The following is a 19,031-nucleotide window of genomic DNA, read 5'->3' on the forward strand; positions in this document are numbered from 1 at the left end:
TATATATATATATATATATATATATATATATTATAGTGCTCAGCGTAAATGAGTACACCCCCCTTTGAAAAGTAACATTTTCAACAATATTTCATTGAACAAAAAAATATTTTCAAAATGTTGACAAGACTAAGTTTTATATAACATCTGTTTAACTTATAATATGAAAGTAAGGTTAATAATATAACTTAGAGAACAACATTTTTAGTTTTACTCAAATTAGGGTGATGCAAAAAAGAGTACACCCCACTGAAAGTCTCTGGAGCAAAGCTAAATTTTAGACTATAAATGTTTAATTTAACAAGAATTCAACCACAGGTGAGTCTAAGTATTCATTACACAGGTGTCCAGCAGACAGTTGCCTATAAAAGGGTGTTAAAACCCCTTCCCATTTCATGCTGTCAGCAATGGCACCACATGGAAGAGAAATGTCACAAGACCTGAGAAAGAAAATAATTTCTTTACACCAGAAAGGTGAAGTTTACAAGAGGATCAGCAAAGCTTTACTTATCAGTCAGAATACTGTAGCAAAAGTGGTACAAAAATGTAAAAAAGATGGAACTGCAACCATCTCACATAGAAGTTAACACCTCAACAGGAGCATCTTCTGATGAGAAGGATTGAAGAAAATTGGCATGCAAGTTCACTGCGGTTATCTAAAGAAGTAGGAAGACAAATTGGGGTGACTATTTCCCGTGACACTGCAGAGGAATGGCATGCATGGGTGCCGTCCACGAAAGAAGCCTCTCCTAAAGCTCAGGCACAAACAAGCCTGCCTAAAGTTTGCCAGGGCCCATGCTGACAAACATGAAGACTACTAGGACTATAAAGAAAAATGCATGGTGTCTACAGTGAAACATGGTGGTGGCAGTGTCCTTATGTGGGGCTGCATGAGTGCTGCTGGTGTCGGGGAGCTGCATTTCATTGATGTCATCATGAATTCACAGATGTACTGCTCTATACTGAAAGAGAATATGCTACCGTCACTCCATGCCCTTGGTCGTTGTGACAATGATCCTAAACACACATCTAAGGCCACTTTTGGATTTCTGAAGAAGAACAGGGTGAAAGTGATTCAGTGGCTCCTGATTTGAACCCAATTGAACACCTATGGGGAATTCTGAAGAGACAAGTTGAGCATCACTCTCCCTCCAGCATCCAGTCTCTAAAAGAGGTCATCCTTGAAGAATGGAAAAAGATAGATGTTGCAAAATGTCGCCAACTTGTTCATTCCATGCCTAGAAGACTTGGTGCTGTCATTAAAAATCACGGAGGCCATACAAAGTACTAGATGAAGTAGTTTTTGTAGTCTAAAATTTTTAGCTTTCCTCCAGAGACTTTCAGTGGGGTGTACTCATTTTTCAGTTGTAAAACTGAAAAATATGTAATCTAAGTTCTATAGAATATTATTATTATATATTATATATATTATTAACCTTACTTTCATGTTATAAGTTAAACAGATGTTATATAAAACATTTTGGAAATTGTTTTTGTGTTCATTGAGATTGTTTAAAATGTTACTTTTCAAAGGGGGTGTACTCATTTACGCTGAGCACTATAGCCTATACTTTTTTTTTTTTTCTTTTTTTTTTTTTAACTTTCAATAACTTTTCAGATGTATTTAAATATAAAGTCTTCTAACAATAAACATATTTCATGTTTCCTCCAAACTATTTTTTTTTTTTCTTGAGTATCAAGACAGGCACAATGAAAGGTTGGTGAACAACATTTATGAATTGTGTGTGGCACAAACACGTTATCTTTGCTTAAAGGTGAATCCAGTTATAAGGGAAAGAAAAAACTAATGTGCATTCTAAAAATCAAATTAATTTGAATAATGTATCTAGGATACATAACAATGAATCATTCCTACTTAAACATGCTGAAATGTGTTTATTTTATAAAACTTAATGTTTTGAGGATGTTGCCATATAGACATTGGAGTTTTTTTGAGCTGCACAATTCTGAAAATTGATGGTAATTTATTATTTTTTTTAACCGAGAACACAATTAGGATCTGATAAAATGTTAGTTGCTACAGTTTATTTAAAAATATAAATTAATTTGAATTATTTTTTAATCAGTTTGAATAAATTTAATGGGAGGCACCGCAGCCTCAGCATGAACAGTGTCGGCCAATACTGAGCCGTTTGGACACAAACACGGAAGCGCTGCACTGCGTTCACTGCGTCAACTGCGTAGGAGACTGACAGGGTAGAGAAGAAATTGTTGAAGTTGTTATTTTTGTTTTGTTTTTGCGCACAAAAAGTATTCTCGTCGCTTCATAACATTAAGATTGAACCACTAGTCACATAGACTATTTTAACAATGACTTTACTACTTCTCTGGACCTTGAATGTGGTTATTTCATTGCTTTCTGTGGGAACTAAAAAATTTAATCAAAAATATCTTAAATTGTGTTCCAAAGATGAATGAATCTCTTGCGGGTTTGGAATGACATGAGGGGAGTAATTAATGACAGAAATTTCATTTTTGGGTGAACTAACCCTTTAAGTGGTTTGCTCTAATGATCGGTTCTGTGGGGACGCACGCTGATAGAGGAGCATGTCCATTGGCTGCAACGTGCAGATATTATGGCCAATCACGAAAGTCGATTGCGCAACAAACTGTAGAATACTCCGCTGCATTTTTTATTATATATTTTTTATTGTGCAATGTTTTTGTTTAATTCGAATCTCTTTCATAGTCTATTGAGTAAATAAAATATAGAAAACCTTTTTATTTCCTTAAAAAAAATCTAACCAATTTGAACTCGAACTCCGTCCCCCAGCATTACCCCTTATTTCCAGCCCTGGGTGTATATACAATAGGTATATACAAATAAATAGTTATTAAAATATTTGATTAATTAACTTGATAGAGCGGTACAATTTTTATTTTATTTTTTGTTATTGCTGAGATTAATAATGCTACTTTTACCAGTACAATGACAACAAAAGTAAATTATTAAATTTTTTATAAAATCAATTATTTCTCCCACAGAATAAATGATTTTTGCATTTACTATGACACTACAAAACCATAGTTAAGGTGCTAAAGTAAAACCAGTTAATTTTGTAGTTACTAGCTATAGTTTTACAACAAAAACCATAGTAAAACGTTAAATTTCATAAGAGGTTTATTAGACATGTAAATCATCAATTATTCATTTAAATTCATTTAATTATTCATTTATTCATTTAAATTATTTCAATTTAAATTGAAATTTATTCATTTAAATTTTAAATCAAATTAAATTAAATTATTCATTTAAATTTACTCAATAATTAGTAGCCAATCTGTTGAATATAATTCTTTAGTCATAACAGAAAATGCTCTTAGGAAAGCGGCTTTGATCTCATCCATAATAACAACTTTATTTCCAGTCATGCGCAATGCAAACGAAGCACGTTGCGTTAACCCCGCCTAACAAAACCCACAAACCAATCAAAACCTCCAAGGAACTGTCAATCAAACCAACGTTTGTGGCGGAGCTAGCGTGTGAGTTAAGAAAACAGGCACTAATTTAGGTAAGTGGTTATATTGTGTATTAACCGCACGAACGATACTGATAAATACAAACAGATAGATATAAATATATTTAAATAAACTTTCGAAATGAAGACGCAATTTATTTAAGTCATCTGAGCTTCAGCAGAGGCTAGTTAGCAAACAATGCTACTTTAGCTAATAATAATAACCGGTGAAGCAGAGAGAAGTCATTTTTAAACATTATTGCACCAAAATCTCCAACTCACCTGCAGGCTTACATCTTTTATGTAAGCAAAACACGAATAAGCCAACAGTCGGTTTATATAATGGCTGTGTTTCCAAAAATAAATAATGTTGCCTATCTTGACAACGTTTTGCTGCCCAACAGTGTTATTTTAGTATCATAATATTTTAAATTAGTTTGTTTATATTTTCAATGTTAGTTAAATTTTTAATAATTTTGTTTTGTCATACATGTATTTTACTTTAGTACATCAAGTTAAACTAAAATAAAAACTAGCTAAAATAAAAGTTTTTTTCCCAGTTAATGCTCATTTTATTTAATGTAATGAAAATGTTTTTTTGTTTTGTTTTGTCAGTTTTAGATTTAGTTAACTAATAACAATGCTACCCAAATATGTAGTGGTAGATCTAAAAGTGCAAACATCACTGTTGCTTAAATGCAACCAATGCATGTATGATATTATTGATTAGGTATAAAAATAAAAAGAGTATTTAATCCAGTCTGATACTCTTTAATTCTGTGTCCCAGAATTCCTTGAACTTCATGTTATGGGTGGTGTAAAGCAAGAGCAAACCGATGCTCCTGCATCTAAAGACTCTCAACACACTGACTCGGCACAAGAGGAGGTAAGATCAGGACTTCTTCAATAAACTTGTCTATTATATATCACCGAAGTAATTCAAATATGTAATTGAGTCATTGTAAAAGGTCAACATGGTCAAGCACACTTATATTTTCCTAAAACACTCTTCCCAAATTTGATTCATATCAATTTGAGTTGTTACAGAATCAGTCGACTTCACAGCCGGTAAAGAAGCGAGGCTGGCCAAAAGGGAAGAAGAGAAAGAAGGTTTTACCAAATGGCCCCAAGGCTCCTGTTACTGGTTACGTGCGTTTTCTGAATGAGAGACGCGAACACATCCGAGCCCTTCACCCGGATCTTCCCTTCCCGGAAATTACCAAGAGACTCGGAGCAGAATGGAGCCGTCTGGCTCCTCATGATAAGCAGGTATTATTATATTTTCTGTGAATTGACAGACAAATTGTTTCCTTTTTAAGCTGGAATATCATCCTTCTGATGAAAATGAACTTTTTTTTTTTTTTTTTTTTTTTTTTTTTTTTTTTTATACAGCGCTACCTAGATGAAGCCGAAAGGGACAAAATGCAGTATGCACGAGAACTCAGGGAGTATCAGAAAAGTGAAGCTTATCAGATCACATGTTCAAAAGTTCAGGACAAGAGAATAAAGAGAGGTGAAAATGCATTTTTTTGGTCTTATTTTAGTACTTTTCTGGTCATTTTTTCACATGTCTGTTTGTATTTGCCTTTTTGTGCAATATGCTCTAATTTAGCAATGGTGCAAGTATTGGTTTTAGAGCGATGCATTTGTTCTAATTTATTCATTCTAAAAAAAAATTACAGAAGAGGTGGCTTCTGTCATTATCAATGCCAACAGTTCAGGATCTACAGGTTTTAAGGTAAGTGTACAAACAAAGCTTTGCATATTCTTGGAAGACATGGAAATTGTTCTTGCAACCTGGCTCATGAAATGATTTCCTTCAGAACTCGGACTTCACAACCAGATTTGATGTCCCTATTTTCACAGAAGAATTTCTTGACCAAAACAAAGGTAAGTTAGGTTTTTTTAGAGAGCCAACCATAAACCTCAACATGAAAGCTGTTTTTTATTTATTTTTTTAATCATGCAATTCCCAGCACGTGAAGCGGAGCTCCGACGACTGCGCAAGGCTAACGTGGAGTTCGAAGAGCAGAATGCGGTTCTCCAGAAGCACATTGCCGACATGTTCAGCGCTAAAGAGCGACTGGAAGCTGAGCTGGGCCAGGATGAGCTTCGCACCCAGGCTCTACAGCGCCACCTACAGGCGATCAAACAGACATTGGTCAGCAGCCTGGCCACTGTGCCCTTGCCAGGTTAGTACAAAACAGTGGCCGTAATGCTAGTAACCATGATAGATAATTTGTCGCAATGGGAAACAAATTTGTTTTTCATTCAGGCACGGGCGAGACACCATCGATCGGAACGCTGGACTCGTACCTGAGTCGCTTGAGTAGTGCTTTAGAGAGCAGGCCTCATGAGCATCGCGGCTTAGTCCTCAAGCTACAGGAGCTCTTAGCTCACCTAGACAGGTAAATATTGTGCAGTACTATGTGCTGTAAGACCACTGGTGGGCAAAGAACACAAATGAAGTGCTTGAGTACAGATACCCTAATAATCTATTACTCCAGTTAAAGTATAAGTACTCATTTAAAATTTTACTTGAGTATAAAAGTACTTGGTTATTAATGTACTTAACCCTCATGTTGTATTCAGGTCATTTTTACACCCGGAGATGATTTTTTTTTCCCAAAAAAAAATGTTAGTTAATGTTATCGCATTGGACTAAAACTTACTGACTTTGCTCACACTAAACTGCTTCCAAAATAATTTGGGATAATTTTTGTACTTTTTCTTCCAGTGAGAAGCTTTGAAGGGTGGGATCTAAAGGTTTTACATCAGGCTGACCAAAGTATTCGGAAGGCCTGGGACCCCCATGATCTGCCTCAAATGTGTCTGCCTCACAAGGTGCAACGAGGACCATACGGTTACGGTTTAATTGGATATTTTCACACGGCTGGCTCGACCGATAAGCTAATTTGTAACACTGGTGCCAGCGGATTCTAAACTTCTTGACATTAATCACCTAATGAACCATATTGCTGTTTTGACAATTACAGCAGATCATGTGAAACATCTCCAGAACTAACTCCAGAACCACAGAAAGCATGGATTAAAGATACTGTAATGAAATGTAAAGTGCAGCATTTTACATTGGTTATCCTGAAGCCTTACTGCACAGCGCTGTGGATCGCAAGAAGCTCTTGAGAATTTCTGCACCATGATTATTACTCTAAACATTGAGTAACATTCTTAGTCATAATGTTTTCTGAATTAAAATTCCTGAATAATGTTGATTTTTGGTTGTATTCCCTTTTGAACAAAACTTAAATCAGTTGGCATTGCAAAAAGTGATGAATTCTAGCATTAAAATATTTAATGTGTCAGGGTTTACACTGCTTTAAGTGATGTACTTGAATTTTTTGAGTGTATGAATTATTTTAATATGGAGGGAAAAACATGTGTTGGAAAAAGATAATAAAATCAGGTAAGAATGGCTTTGCTTTCTTTTAAATTTCATTTTTCTTCTGTGGTTGAATCCATATCCAGTAGAGGGTGACATTGACCACAACATAAAGAAAGGTCCTATAGTCTGAAGAAAAAAGGGAGTGTTCACTTGAACAAAAAAACTCATCCTTTGGAATTACATTTTTGGTACATCGATTTTAACTTTTTTTTCCCTCCGAGCTTAAGAATAGAATGTGACTTACTGAGTCACAGCTAAAACATATGAAAGTCATATAAAATGTCATAAAATTATTTAATAAATCATAATTGACCTGCAAAAGGGCATTTTTAATTGTATAATTGCTGTTTAGAAAGAATATATATATTTATTATTATTATTATTATAATTTTTCTCAAAAAATTCGGAAAAGTCATAAAAGGAGATAATATTATGGACAGAACACCTCAGTCACCATTCACTTTGATATAATCTTTTTCGATAATAAAAGTCAATGGAGACTGAGGCCGGCATTCACTGTTCATTTGTGTTTCACAGATTAAAGTCAGTCATACGAGTTTGGAAAAACATGGCGGTGAGTAAATGATGACAATATTTTATTATATTTTTGGGTGAACTGTCCCTATTAAAAACTGGCCTTGCAGTCTCTCCGACCCCAAAGCCTTTTTTAAGGCTTATTTCTATTAAAACAATGTTTCATTAATTGCTGACCCTGTCGGAGCACTTTTAAATGTGCTGATTTAAGTACTGCTCCGCATTTCGGCTGGTTTCTATTGGGTTAAATAGCTAGAAAGGAGTGGAGAGGCGTCCTCGTGCTCTGCTGCTGTCACTCACAGCATCGCCCGCGTGCACAGCTTGGACAGTGACGTCACGGTAGTAGCTATCCTCGCGGCGGCGGTGCTGAACAAGATGGCTGTGCGTCGCGTTACGAGCGGCTGAAAAAACAGCGCTAACATTCACACATAGCCCGACTAACAGCGGTTTACATCGAGAGGGTGATTGAAAACGCCCTCGGATTGAATTATCTGAAGTAATCCGAATAGTAGCTGCTGTTATTTTTGTATATTTTGGGGTAGAGTTTGAAAACGGGAAGGGGAGGTTTCTCAACATAAAAAAATCTCATAAATCGTTTTAAGAACAGTTTTATTATCCAAACTATCTCAAAAGGGCGCGGATAATAATAAATAAAGAGATGTCACTGCTGTGTGTTGGAGGTAAGTGCATTCTTTCATGCTTGGATGCATTACATATAGGCTACCAGCTTTTGGTTATGCGTTATATACATGGATTGTAAATCTTTAGACATAAAGATAAAACAAATCACCCAATACTGCATTTGATATTTGTTATTATCATTGGTTTGTATTCATGTAACAGAAGCTGAACTGTAGTGTGAAATGTGAGGGGCTCCATTTTTAGCTTTATAACTTACTCTATTGCTTATTTACATGTATTTATTTATTGTATACAATGTGCAGTTTGTTTATAGAGATGCACTAGAAATGCTCAGGGAGATTGAATCCGCCCGTTTCAAATGCAGCCAGGATTCAGGGGTGTGTTCCCTTGATATTCCAAATGGAGCTTTAGTTTGCTCCCCCTGATCAGATGGGATCTACTTTGATGTATGATACATCTATTTTTAACTGTGTTTACTGTAAGGTGGTAAAATGGCATTACAGTTCAAAGCGTTCATGACCGACATTACAGGTGTCATTTTCTTTGTTGTATTTATTCTACTTATGTACACTTACAGATATGAATAAAAAAATCTAAAACATTTTAAATCATTATATGGTCTAAATCGACAAATGGACAGATGTATATCAGAGGTCCCTTTGTGTAAAACTAAGTGATGCATTTTTGCCCTGGCCTATAATAATATAATAAAATTAGGGTTGTCAAACGATTAATCGCGATTAGTCGCGTACAAAATAAAAGAATGAGTTTGCCTAATATATGTGGGTGTACTGCATGTAATTATTATGTATATGTAAATACAAACACATTCATATATATTTGATAAATATTTACAAGTATATGTATTTAATTATATTTTATATTATTTACATTAAATATAAATACAAATATTTTGTACATAACATATTTCTCATAAATATAGACATTCATTTGTGTGTATTTATATATACATATTAATTACACACAGTACTCACACATGTTATAGAAACTCAAACTTTTATTTTGTATGCGATTAATCATGATTAATCGTTTGACAGCCCTAAATAATAATATTTTATTAGCAAAAGCATTAAAATAATCACTATTGATGTACAGAAATATATGCTTTTTCATTTTAAATATTTAATTTATATATTTTTATTAATAATAATTAAAATTGTATTGATTCATTTTAATTTAAACAATGTTAATTTCTTAATTTGAATTTTTTTAAATAGGCTATTCTTTTTTTATTTATTTTTTTTTTTTTTTAAATTAATATTAGAAATGAGGAACAATGAGGCTGATGGCTGCTGTCATGGCTTTTGTTGCAGTTATAATGTTAATTTTTTTGTATTTAATTTTTATGTAAAAAGTATGGACAGTGACACATTTAGCTGAACTTTCATTTCTTAATTTTAGCTTTGGTTGCTATGTTTTATGTTCATGTATTTTTTTAACGCATATTTGCTTATTTTCATGTTTTATTTTCATACATATTTCAATAAGTGGAAATTAACAAAAACCAAGATTAAAAATGCTGCAAAACTCTAGTTAGCTCATGTTAACTATTGTGCTGATCGGTGTTAACATGTAACCTAGATTTTAGATTTTTTTATATTAGGGGGTCCCTGGGTTGTCTGTGAGTATGAATAGGGATGGTGTAAATCTTTGGCTGAATGTCTTTCACATGCACTTACTGTTTGCCTTTTTGTTCTGCCATGTGCAATGTTCGCTTGCCTTACTCAGTTCTTGATTGCCATTTAACGCAAGATGACATGCAAATCAGATTGGTCTGTTGTAGAAGATCTGTTGTAGGAGACTCAGAATTCTGAACGATACTGTTAGCCATGTTTCTTTGAACACATCCCACACAGACATTCTGATCCATGGCATGTCTGCCACCACTCTGTAATTAAACAGGCAGCAGATTCACAACCAGCGTCCGAAAGTGACAGTGGGTGTGTGGGTGTGTGTCACATAGACTGGCATCATTCTTGGCGCCTGCTGCAGTAACCTGAGCAGATGTACAGTAAGGCTTGCCTAATTCCCCCTGGATAAGTTTTGAAGTTAAAAGTCTTGAATTCCTCTTACATAACCATCTTTTCGCCAGTTTTCAGTGAATTTTAATGTGCCTTTTTCTAAGCTGCATTTAAAATGTCTTGTTTGTATAAAGGAAAAATATTCTGGGCTGTTATTTGAAATCTGGAAATCATAACACAGCATGGAATGAGCAGATTAAAGGAATCACCAAAAAAGAAAACAATTGTCATCGTTTACTCCACTTACTTTTCCATACAGTGACTTTCATTGTATGGAAAGAGCAGCCTGGGTGTTCTACTAAACATCTACATTGGTGCTTCTCTATAAAGATGGGTTTTTGAAAGGACACAAGGATGAGTAAATGATGAGATTTTCATTTCATGGGATGAACTCTGTCTTTAAAGGACTGGGGCCACAGATTGTTTTCTTATTAATAATTTAATAGAACTGCCTATTTAACCTCCCAGGTATGAATTGTAGTTAACATTAACAACAGTTACCATGTATAATTTAGCATTGTTTTAGTGATAGCCTATTGGAAATGTATAATAAGAAAATATTAATATGCAACAGCAAAATCACAGACCTTTACCTAATTTATACAATATTTCTTTAATATTTACATTCATAAGAAAAATAACACTGAATCTATGGTCTAGGGTACGTGTACACAACAGAGTTTTTTGCGTACAGATGACTAAAACGCTGTATTACACATCCCAGGCCAGTAGTTGGTGATATTACTTTGTGAAGAAACACTACGTGCCTATAGACTGAACACGTATCATGCATGTGCATGACATTACTGTTTTCACAAATTCACTTGTTTGTAGTTTACACAGAGACGATAATGGTATCATTTTCAAAAACAGTATTGTTATTGTTAACTACAACCATTAGAAATAATTAAAAAACATACGAAGAAAGTGTAAAACTCTTGCAGTTGAAAAAGCTTAGGCAACGTCCTAGACCTTCCCTATTCAACTTACGGAAAAAGCTTAACTGACGCCATGCCAGTTTACACTTTCTTCGTAACTTGAATACGGAAGGTCTAGGACGTTGCGTAAGCTTTTCAACTGCAAGAGTTTTTTACAAAAATGCCTTTATTAACCCCCCGGAGCCATGTGGAGTACATGTTTATGATGGATGGAAGTGGATGGATCATACTCGTAAACCCTGTTCACTGCCATTATAAAGCTCGGATGCGTCAGGATATTTATTAAAATATCTCTGACTGTGTTCATCAGAAAGAAGAAAGTCATATACACCTAGGGATGGCCTAAGGCTGAGTAAAGCTTGGGCTAAGTTTCATTTCAAAGTGAACTAATCCTTTAAGTACTAAAATTACTAAAAATTAAATAATTTACAAAATACTTAAAATACTTAAATTAAAATAAAATTGAAAACGGAAAATATAAAAAAGTGAATTCAAAATATACATACTATAAAAGTAAATAAGCAATTGTTATTTGACCTAATATCATTCAGATTTTTTTTCACATTTATGCTTCTCTCCACAGAGAAAAACTTAATTCTTAAAAATTTACAGCTTAATTCCATCAAATTCCAGCATGTAGATTATTAGTTTTCAGATTGCAGTTCATCACTGATGGATTGCTTTAAACACCTTCATGGTAAATCCAAGCTTTCTTTAAAGAATGTTTTAATATCATCCTTCTCTCACATTCATCCTGAAGTGGTTATTTTTAGTGTCAGAGTATAGCTCGCTCTGCCCATGCTCGGCTACACAGAGAGATTAATGGAGCGCGAGAGGAAGAGGGAAAGAGATAAAGAGGCAGCACACGTGCATGCCAACCACATGGCAGGAAATGGTGCGTGGGAGCATGAGAGAGGAAACCCTGGCAGAGACAGGCGGAGGCAGTGGCGAATCGTGAGAGGGAACTTTGAGCGGAGGTGCAGCAGTTGATAATTTCGAGCCTGTCATACCTTGCGTTCCATTCTGAAGGGCTTATACTTATGCCCTAAACTCTTCAATGGTTTTACCCTCCAGAGTGAGAGCTTCGAAGGGATGAAAAGTCTAGGGCAGTGGTTCCCAACCCTGGTCCTGGAGTACCCCCCAGCACAGCACATTTTAGATGTTTCCTTAATCAAACACACATGATTCAATTCATCAGCTTGTTAGAAAAGACTCCAAGACCTCAGATGGGTGTGTCAGATAAGATAGACATCAAAAATGTTCAGTACTGAGGGTAATCCAGGACCAGGGTTGGGAACCTCCCTTCGGTGGCAGAATTCTCCCCCTTAGAATGCAGACTACAGCGGCAGAACTTCGCTCTGTGCTGCTCAAAACACTAGAGCTGTTCTGCTTTGGGGTCTGTCTGTAGTGAAAGGTTATAATCTGTTTGTTTCAGTGCATGGCCAATTTAATCATCATATATACTGTATACACACAATTACAGTTGGAAAGATTCGGACTTTATTTATGAATGGCCACAGTAAAGATACGCTGTACACTTTCATTAATCCAGTCAGTCTAATCAAATTGCAAGCATCCTAACTTCATTAGAAATCAGAATGAAACATAATAATATGTAAACAATATGATTTGCGCACTAAATCCAGCAGAAACACCAGTACAGTTGGCAGATATTTAAACGCTCATGATGACAGATGTCATTACCTGCATCTCACTGAGATTGGCTGCAGCTTGGCATTTTCTGCTTAATATTTTCACAGAGCTGAGCATTTCTCAACTTTTCGACACTCTTGGCCACTCTCAAAATTCTCCTATATGATGTCAATCCCACAATCCAGTGCGTGAGCATGGTGTTCGACTTCAATAGGAATTGAAAATACCCGCTCTGCTGCACTCTGTGCCAGTGAACATATACAAAGTTCTGTCATGAAACTCTGCATGGTGCAGGCTGATAGGTCCTTAACTCAATTTGCTTGCAATCACATAATTCTCTATAGGGCACAGCTGATTGGTTCCTGCTGTATCAGTAGCCAGTGAGCTTGCTGCTCAAATTTTTAAATACTTGGTTAGCATTTGCTTTAGCAGTTGCAGCATGCTTTCAGAAACCCTCCACCTTCCCCAGCTCCACTTGTATAAATCTGCTATGGGTAATTCATACATGCTATATTGTACAGAAACAGCATTTTGTGTATGAATTGGCAAGTCCCATACTTGCACTGTCATATCCATTACCATGCCAAACACTCTGAGAGTTGTCATCACAGAAAAGTATACTTCTGTTTTGACTTGAACACTTAGCATATGTATACAGCCTAATGCATAACCTTTCAAATTATGCTTAATTTAATAGAGTGTATGAACACAGGTGTTTGACATATGACCACTAGAGAGTTTCATCCTTGCTTGGGTTCTGCGCTATTTCTCTGCAGACATTATGAATGATAAAAATGTTGAGTTTCAGGTATTTCTTAACTGTCTCACACAAAAGCTCTTCAATGTAGGCATCTAATGTTGTTAGTGTCTAAAGTTGTTTGTGTTGTTCAGTTTCTTCCTTTTCTTTTTTGGCTGTGAAACAATGGCCTGGGGCAGTGTTGGCCACTTGTGGATAAACTAATTAGTGCAAAGTTGCATGTGTGACCTGAGTGTACAGAGTACGCTTGGTTAGAAAAACTGGATTGCAAACGTATAGTACGCACATACTATGCTGATGATGGGTTTTGATGTTGACTGTACTCATACCTTAGAGTACACGAAAAAACAGAAGCATACTTTGGCATTAACCCTGCAATTTTTTTTGCAGATTAACTAGATTTGATTCATTATACCTAATATCAACACAAAAATACGACCTGGAGAGAGAAAACACCAACTACTGTGCGCAAACTCAACTCCCCGCACTTCTTCCTTGCTGTACCGCTCACATAGGCTACTCTTTTCTGGAACTATCTGATCTTGAGCTATTAGCACTCCTGGTACATCATTCAACCCATCAGATTTCAGTGTTTTGGATTCTAGGCTTCTTAGTGAAGTTCTTAAACGTAATTTAGGGAGGAGCGAGCCCATCTAATCTTCCAATCAACAGCCAGAGTATATAAGCAGCTGCTTACTTCTCTTCAGTCTCAGCTGTTCTAGCATCCCTCCACCTCCCCAAACACCACTTTCATCTCAGGTACCTTGCCCTATGTAATCATATCCTATATTTATTCACTGGGGGGGGTATATCAGAGCTTGAGTTGAAGCTGCTTCATCGAGACCCTCCTCAGTGGACAGCAAGCCAAATTAGCTAACCTAATACCCTAAAGATTATATGGGCAAACAAACTCGTTAAACTACTGTAGCTTATCCAGCAAAACTTCCTTGGTCAGTCCAGTTTATCAGAAAAATCGTGCTTGTTAACTAGCTTCAACCAATTTTGCTGATCTGCCAGTTTAACTAGCACCAAACTCACACTAACATTCCTTCTTCTCTGCAGGGAACTGATGTTCAATTTCCCCAAACAAGTGATGATTTGCAGTTTGTTGGCAAATACGTTAATGCAGCATGACTATTTCCATTTGTTTTGATTGTGATATCATTAGTTTTTCAAAAGCCACTGACTCATATGGTTCAGATTCGGTATGACTTAAAGCTACTCTCAGCAGTTAAAAGTGTCAATCGGTAAGCCTTTTAAAGGATGTGAGAAATTCTGCACTGAATTTATAGAGAAACGTTGACTGTGAAGAATTATAGTGGAAGGTTCTGAATTATTTTAAGGTCCCCTTAACTCGAGGATGCTTCTACCCACACTGAATAGGGGAATATGAATTATGAATGGGGCCGTTGACGTCATTTGGCTTTGAAAAGGAGCTCAGTTGGAGGACAGCTTTTTTTTTTTTTCAGATTTCCCCTAAGCGTAATTGACAGTGACTGCCTCTCTAGCTCTCTCTGCAGTTTCATAACCACTCAAATTGTTCATAATCTGTAAGAAACTTGTGTACTGGAGAATTTGTTTCTTTGCTGAGCTCTATGATTCTTTGTTGCTTGACATGCTTGCTGGTTTTAAAGCCTTTATAAGGTTTTCCTGTGTATTTCTCTTTAACAACATTTACAATGAAGTACTGCAGTGGTACCATGATGGTACAGTGATAGTATCAGATGGTAATTCCATGGTATTTTGATATCAGGTAATCATAAATTCACCCTGTACTGTGGTATTAAATGATTATCATATTTATTTACCATGGTACCAATATACAACATATCCACAAATCATGGTTTTCATGTGATACATGTCATGGTACTGATGCCAAAAACCATTGCAGTACCATGGGGCCATGTCCAAAAACCAAGGTGCCATGGTACATTTTGGTCCCTTTTTGTTTGTTTGTTACTATGGGACTGTTTCCAAAAACATTGTTTGTTTCCTACACTACTCCTGAAAGAAAATAAAATGCTGCAAACTGGAGTCTAGGGCCTTAAGGAATCCCTCTTGCACAAATGCAAATGTGCTGACATTGAATCTCAAATGTGCTGCCTGATTTTTAGTTTAGTTTAGAGCTTTATTTATCCCCTAGATATATAAAGTGTGATTGTTTTAATACCTATGTTTATCACTTATTTACATACATGTCTCTTTCTATTACAGTGAAGAAAGCCAAGCTCGATGGACCACAAGGTAAGCCTGAAGCCTGAAGTCTCACTGTAACTAGCTTTCCACATATATATCCTATCTATTGTTTTTTGCAACAGTCTACTAAATAGAATGTTATTTCCATGCAGAAAAATTCAACACCTATGTGTCACTGAAGGTTCAAAACGTGAAAAGCACCACCATAGCCGTGCGAGGCAGTCAGCCATGTTGGGAACAGGACTTCATGTTGTGAGTTCCACTTCTCATTTTCTCAGCAGTAAAAAAGGACCAGAAACATAATGCAACTGAGCAAACATTCTGATGCAGATGTCTGGCTAATGCATTGCAAAAGCAGGGTCCTATTGTACATACTTAATGTGCTTGCCCTAGTGGCAGCGATCAGAAATGCAATGCATACTTGATTTGAATTGGGTTTAGACACATTCTATAACATATTGTGTGAACTGGAGCTTGTGTATCTAAACATTTGTGTTCAAAAACTTGCATAGAGTATGTTATGAGTCTTATAAGTAACAGTTGGCATCCCCAAGGTAGTGGCAGTCAGGTAGTACCCCTAAGGGTTTCAACCTCTAGGGCCCAGAAGTTGCCTAGCACATAAACTCAAGATAAAATATGTTTTGTGATTGTCCTAGAAGGGTAGATACAGTAAATGAACAGGCATAAAACATTTTAATAGTGGAGCTCACTAAGCAAAACAAAGCAATTAGTAATGCTCATACTTAGCATTATGGGTTTGTTCTAAATGAATGATACCTCAAATTTAGACATTTCACAAAGACTTTTGTCTTTTGACTTGGACTAGAAAGCAACCACCTAGTAATGCCATAGAAACCACCCAGAACACCCTAACAACCAATGAACAATGCCCTAGCAACCCCCTGTAATACTCTAGCAATGCCTTAGCAAACACCTTAGAATCCACATAGCATGCCCTAGCAATTGTCCAGAACACCCTAGCAACCACCTAGTAATCAGTCTAAGCAACACACTCACAAGCAAGACATGGTTTTGCACATGCAAGCTCCACTTGCATTTTCTTGAGAATTTAAATGTCTAATTTAGAGGCTTTTGAGAAACAAAAAGCAAAGAATATTAGAAGAAAGCATTTGATCGACACTGCAAAACCTCATCTTGAGTCATCTACAAGCCAGATCTGCTTCAGCTCTTCTTTATCTCGCTATGCAATGTCTAACGCAGTGCCACCACTGTCCCCAAGATTATCCCCCGTGGTCTGTGAGAGGTATTGGTTTTGAAGTCAAAGTTGAGTCTGTTATTAGGATTTGATGCAGCTTTATTAAGTGTAGTCCTGTGGAGCTTTACTTGGAGTGTCACTGAAGATGCCCAAGGCACAGTTGGCATTGTTGTCTGCACCCTGTTTGGTTTTTCTTGCTATATTCTATTTCTTTTTCCATTAATATTGTGCTTTTATTGAAATAGATCTTTTTGTTCTCTGCTATTCTCTGGGGTCTGGTTTTTCAGCACGTCTAATCTAAATGAAATTGCGGAGTCATGCAATTTCTCCACAGTATTTCAAAAATGTGTCTAAGCAACTTTTGCCTTAGGTCTATTTATTTTTAATGTGAGTTTATTATTAACTGAAGATATAAAAAACCTTCCTAACAGAGTGTAGTATCCATCTCATCATACCATATGAATTTCTCTGTCCATCTCTTACACTTCACTTCATCTTCCAGTGAGATTAACAGGCTGGATCTGGGCCTGACAGTGGAGGTATGGAACAAAGGACTGATCTGGGACACCATGGTTGGCACATTGTGGATCCCTTTGCGCAGCATTCGACAGTCAAACGAGGTACAGCCCAGATGGCCTGCCTGGCCCCCAGCAGCTTGCAGCTTTTCTCACCCTCTGTAGAACTATATGTGGAAATCTGTAGCTGATGCCTGGCATTGGCTCTCATTGCAAATATGTTGCAGAGACCATTCCCTGTAAGACTCTATTTGTTAATATTTGTTAAAATTTCTAACCAATTCAAATTTATTTTATGAACCGGCACCAGTGGAATCTTTCTGCAGTGTTGGTGTAAAATGTTAACTTTTAAGGACAATGTCCCTGGAGCAATCTGCGATTCAGTGACTTATTTAAAGAAATAGCGATGATGGCTCAGCCTTTTACAAGGCTCAAACTTGCAACTTTTCGTTTACCAGCAAAGATCTATAACCAATAAGCTTAATTACCCTGAGCAGGTAGAGTTATGTACCTCGGTAGTTGATCCAACCAAATATATAGACAGCTTTTCTTTTTTTTTGCACTGGAGGAACCTTTTCATAGTTCCTATGACTATTGGCTAAATTACCTGGATTTTGCTGTGTTCGCACCGCAGGAACTATTTTGGTTCTAGGAACTCCTTTTGGGGGAACTAAATTAGCTCCTACTTCAGAGTAGGGTCTAAACCAGCATGTCAACACATGTCAAACACTGACACCCAGGATTTTTAAAAAGCCATGTAAACGTATTTATTCACGAGCATGAAAAACAGCGATAATGGCATTTACCTGTTGACTGCAGGGTTGTGTTCTTTTCTCAGCCTTGATGATATGTAATACTGAAAGTCGTCATTAGTCCCACTTTTTGCTCTTTCAGTCACGTAAATTATGCATTTACATTCCATCTCTGTTATCACGAAACCCACGACACACAACAAACACAACTCCGATCACGGCATCCTCCATCCACCAGTTTTATGCATTTGTAAATGCCGCGCTCAAAGACGCCACTGTCAGCCGCTTCGTAGTTCCTATTTCTGGTGCAGATGCAACTAGGAACGGGGGAGAAATTAGTTCTCTATAACCGAGTTCCTAGAACTATTCGGTGCAAAAGCCCCTTTTTGTCTCTTATGGCAGATATACCACTTCTTCTTTTACTCTTGTGTTGTAGGAAGGTCCAGGACAATGGTTGACTTTAGACTCCCAGGTCATTATGGCTGAAAATGAGATCTGCGGCACAAAAGATCCTACCTTTCATCGAGTGCTTTTGGATACGCGATTTGAACTCCCATTAGGTGTCCTTGCTGTTGATTACTTTCTCCAATATTATATATGGTCAAAACTCGTCCTAAGATTTGGAGCTAAATTACGATTTTCATACTTCCAGATATACCGGAGGAGGAAGCCCGATACTGGGCCAAGAAATTGGAGCAGCTCAATGCCATGAGGGACCAAGATGTGAGTCTCCTCATTCAACTCCAGTCTTGTTGTGTTTACAGTCCTCCCCAGAGCCCAAGGGCAGAACATGCATTAATTTGAGTCTGTCAGAGAACTGCCTGAGACCTGAACAGAGTTTTTTCACTTTGTCTTCTGAACTACTGACCTAATAAAACAAAGACTTTTATCTGTTCAAACTGGC

General features: G+C 36.6%; 2 protein-coding genes across 3 annotated transcripts in view; both read left to right on the top strand.

The window, feature by feature from the left end:
• Positions 1–3,463: 3,463 nt before the first annotated feature.
• Positions 3,464–6,908, top strand: hmg20b (high mobility group 20B). 2 transcript variants are annotated; one of them, XM_067398685.1, is made up of 9 exons: positions 3,464–3,533; positions 4,268–4,365; positions 4,518–4,748; positions 4,872–4,992; positions 5,162–5,217; positions 5,303–5,369; positions 5,456–5,671; positions 5,755–5,887; positions 6,217–6,908. In XM_067398685.1, the coding sequence occupies exons 2-9, from the start codon at positions 4,288–4,290 to the stop codon at positions 6,227–6,229; spliced, it is 915 nt and encodes a 304-aa protein (XP_067254786.1). In that variant the 5' UTR covers positions 3,464–3,533; positions 4,268–4,287; the 3' UTR covers positions 6,230–6,908. The 2 variants fall into 2 exon arrangements, with proteins under 2 accessions (XP_067254786.1, XP_067254787.1); XM_067398686.1 differs by having other exon boundaries at positions 4,527–4,748.
• A 1,153-nt stretch (positions 6,909–8,061) lies between these two features.
• Positions 8,062–19,031, top strand: part of unc13a (unc-13 homolog A (C. elegans)) — a 44,743-nt gene continuing 33,773 nt past the window's right edge. The window contains exons 1-6 of the mRNA XM_067396900.1: positions 8,062–8,096; positions 15,663–15,692; positions 15,797–15,896; positions 17,363–17,480; positions 18,564–18,687; positions 18,780–18,850. Coding sequence (XP_067253001.1) covers positions 8,075–8,096; positions 15,663–15,692; positions 15,797–15,896; positions 17,363–17,480; positions 18,564–18,687; positions 18,780–18,850 — 465 coding nt within the window. The 5' untranslated portion in view covers positions 8,062–8,074. The remainder of the gene's footprint in view (positions 8,097–15,662; positions 15,693–15,796; positions 15,897–17,362; positions 17,481–18,563; positions 18,688–18,779; positions 18,851–19,031) is intronic.

This window comes from Chanodichthys erythropterus, chromosome 10, assembly GCF_024489055.1.
Source record: "Chanodichthys erythropterus isolate Z2021 chromosome 10, ASM2448905v1, whole genome shotgun sequence".
Lineage (NCBI taxonomy): Eukaryota > Metazoa > Chordata > Actinopteri > Cypriniformes > Xenocyprididae > Chanodichthys > Chanodichthys erythropterus.

Coding starts and splice junctions, on each gene's coding strand:
- hmg20b (XM_067398685.1), top strand. CDS start 4,288: ATGGGTGGTGTAAAGCAAGAGCAAACCGATGCTCCTGCATCTAAAGAC. Junction 4,993..5,161: donor GGACAAGAGAATAAAGAGAG/GTGAAAATGCAT, acceptor AAAAAATTACAG/AAGAGGTGGCTTCTGTCATT. Junction 5,672..5,754: donor GGCCACTGTGCCCTTGCCAG/GTTAGTACAAAA, acceptor TTTTTCATTCAG/GCACGGGCGAGACACCATCG.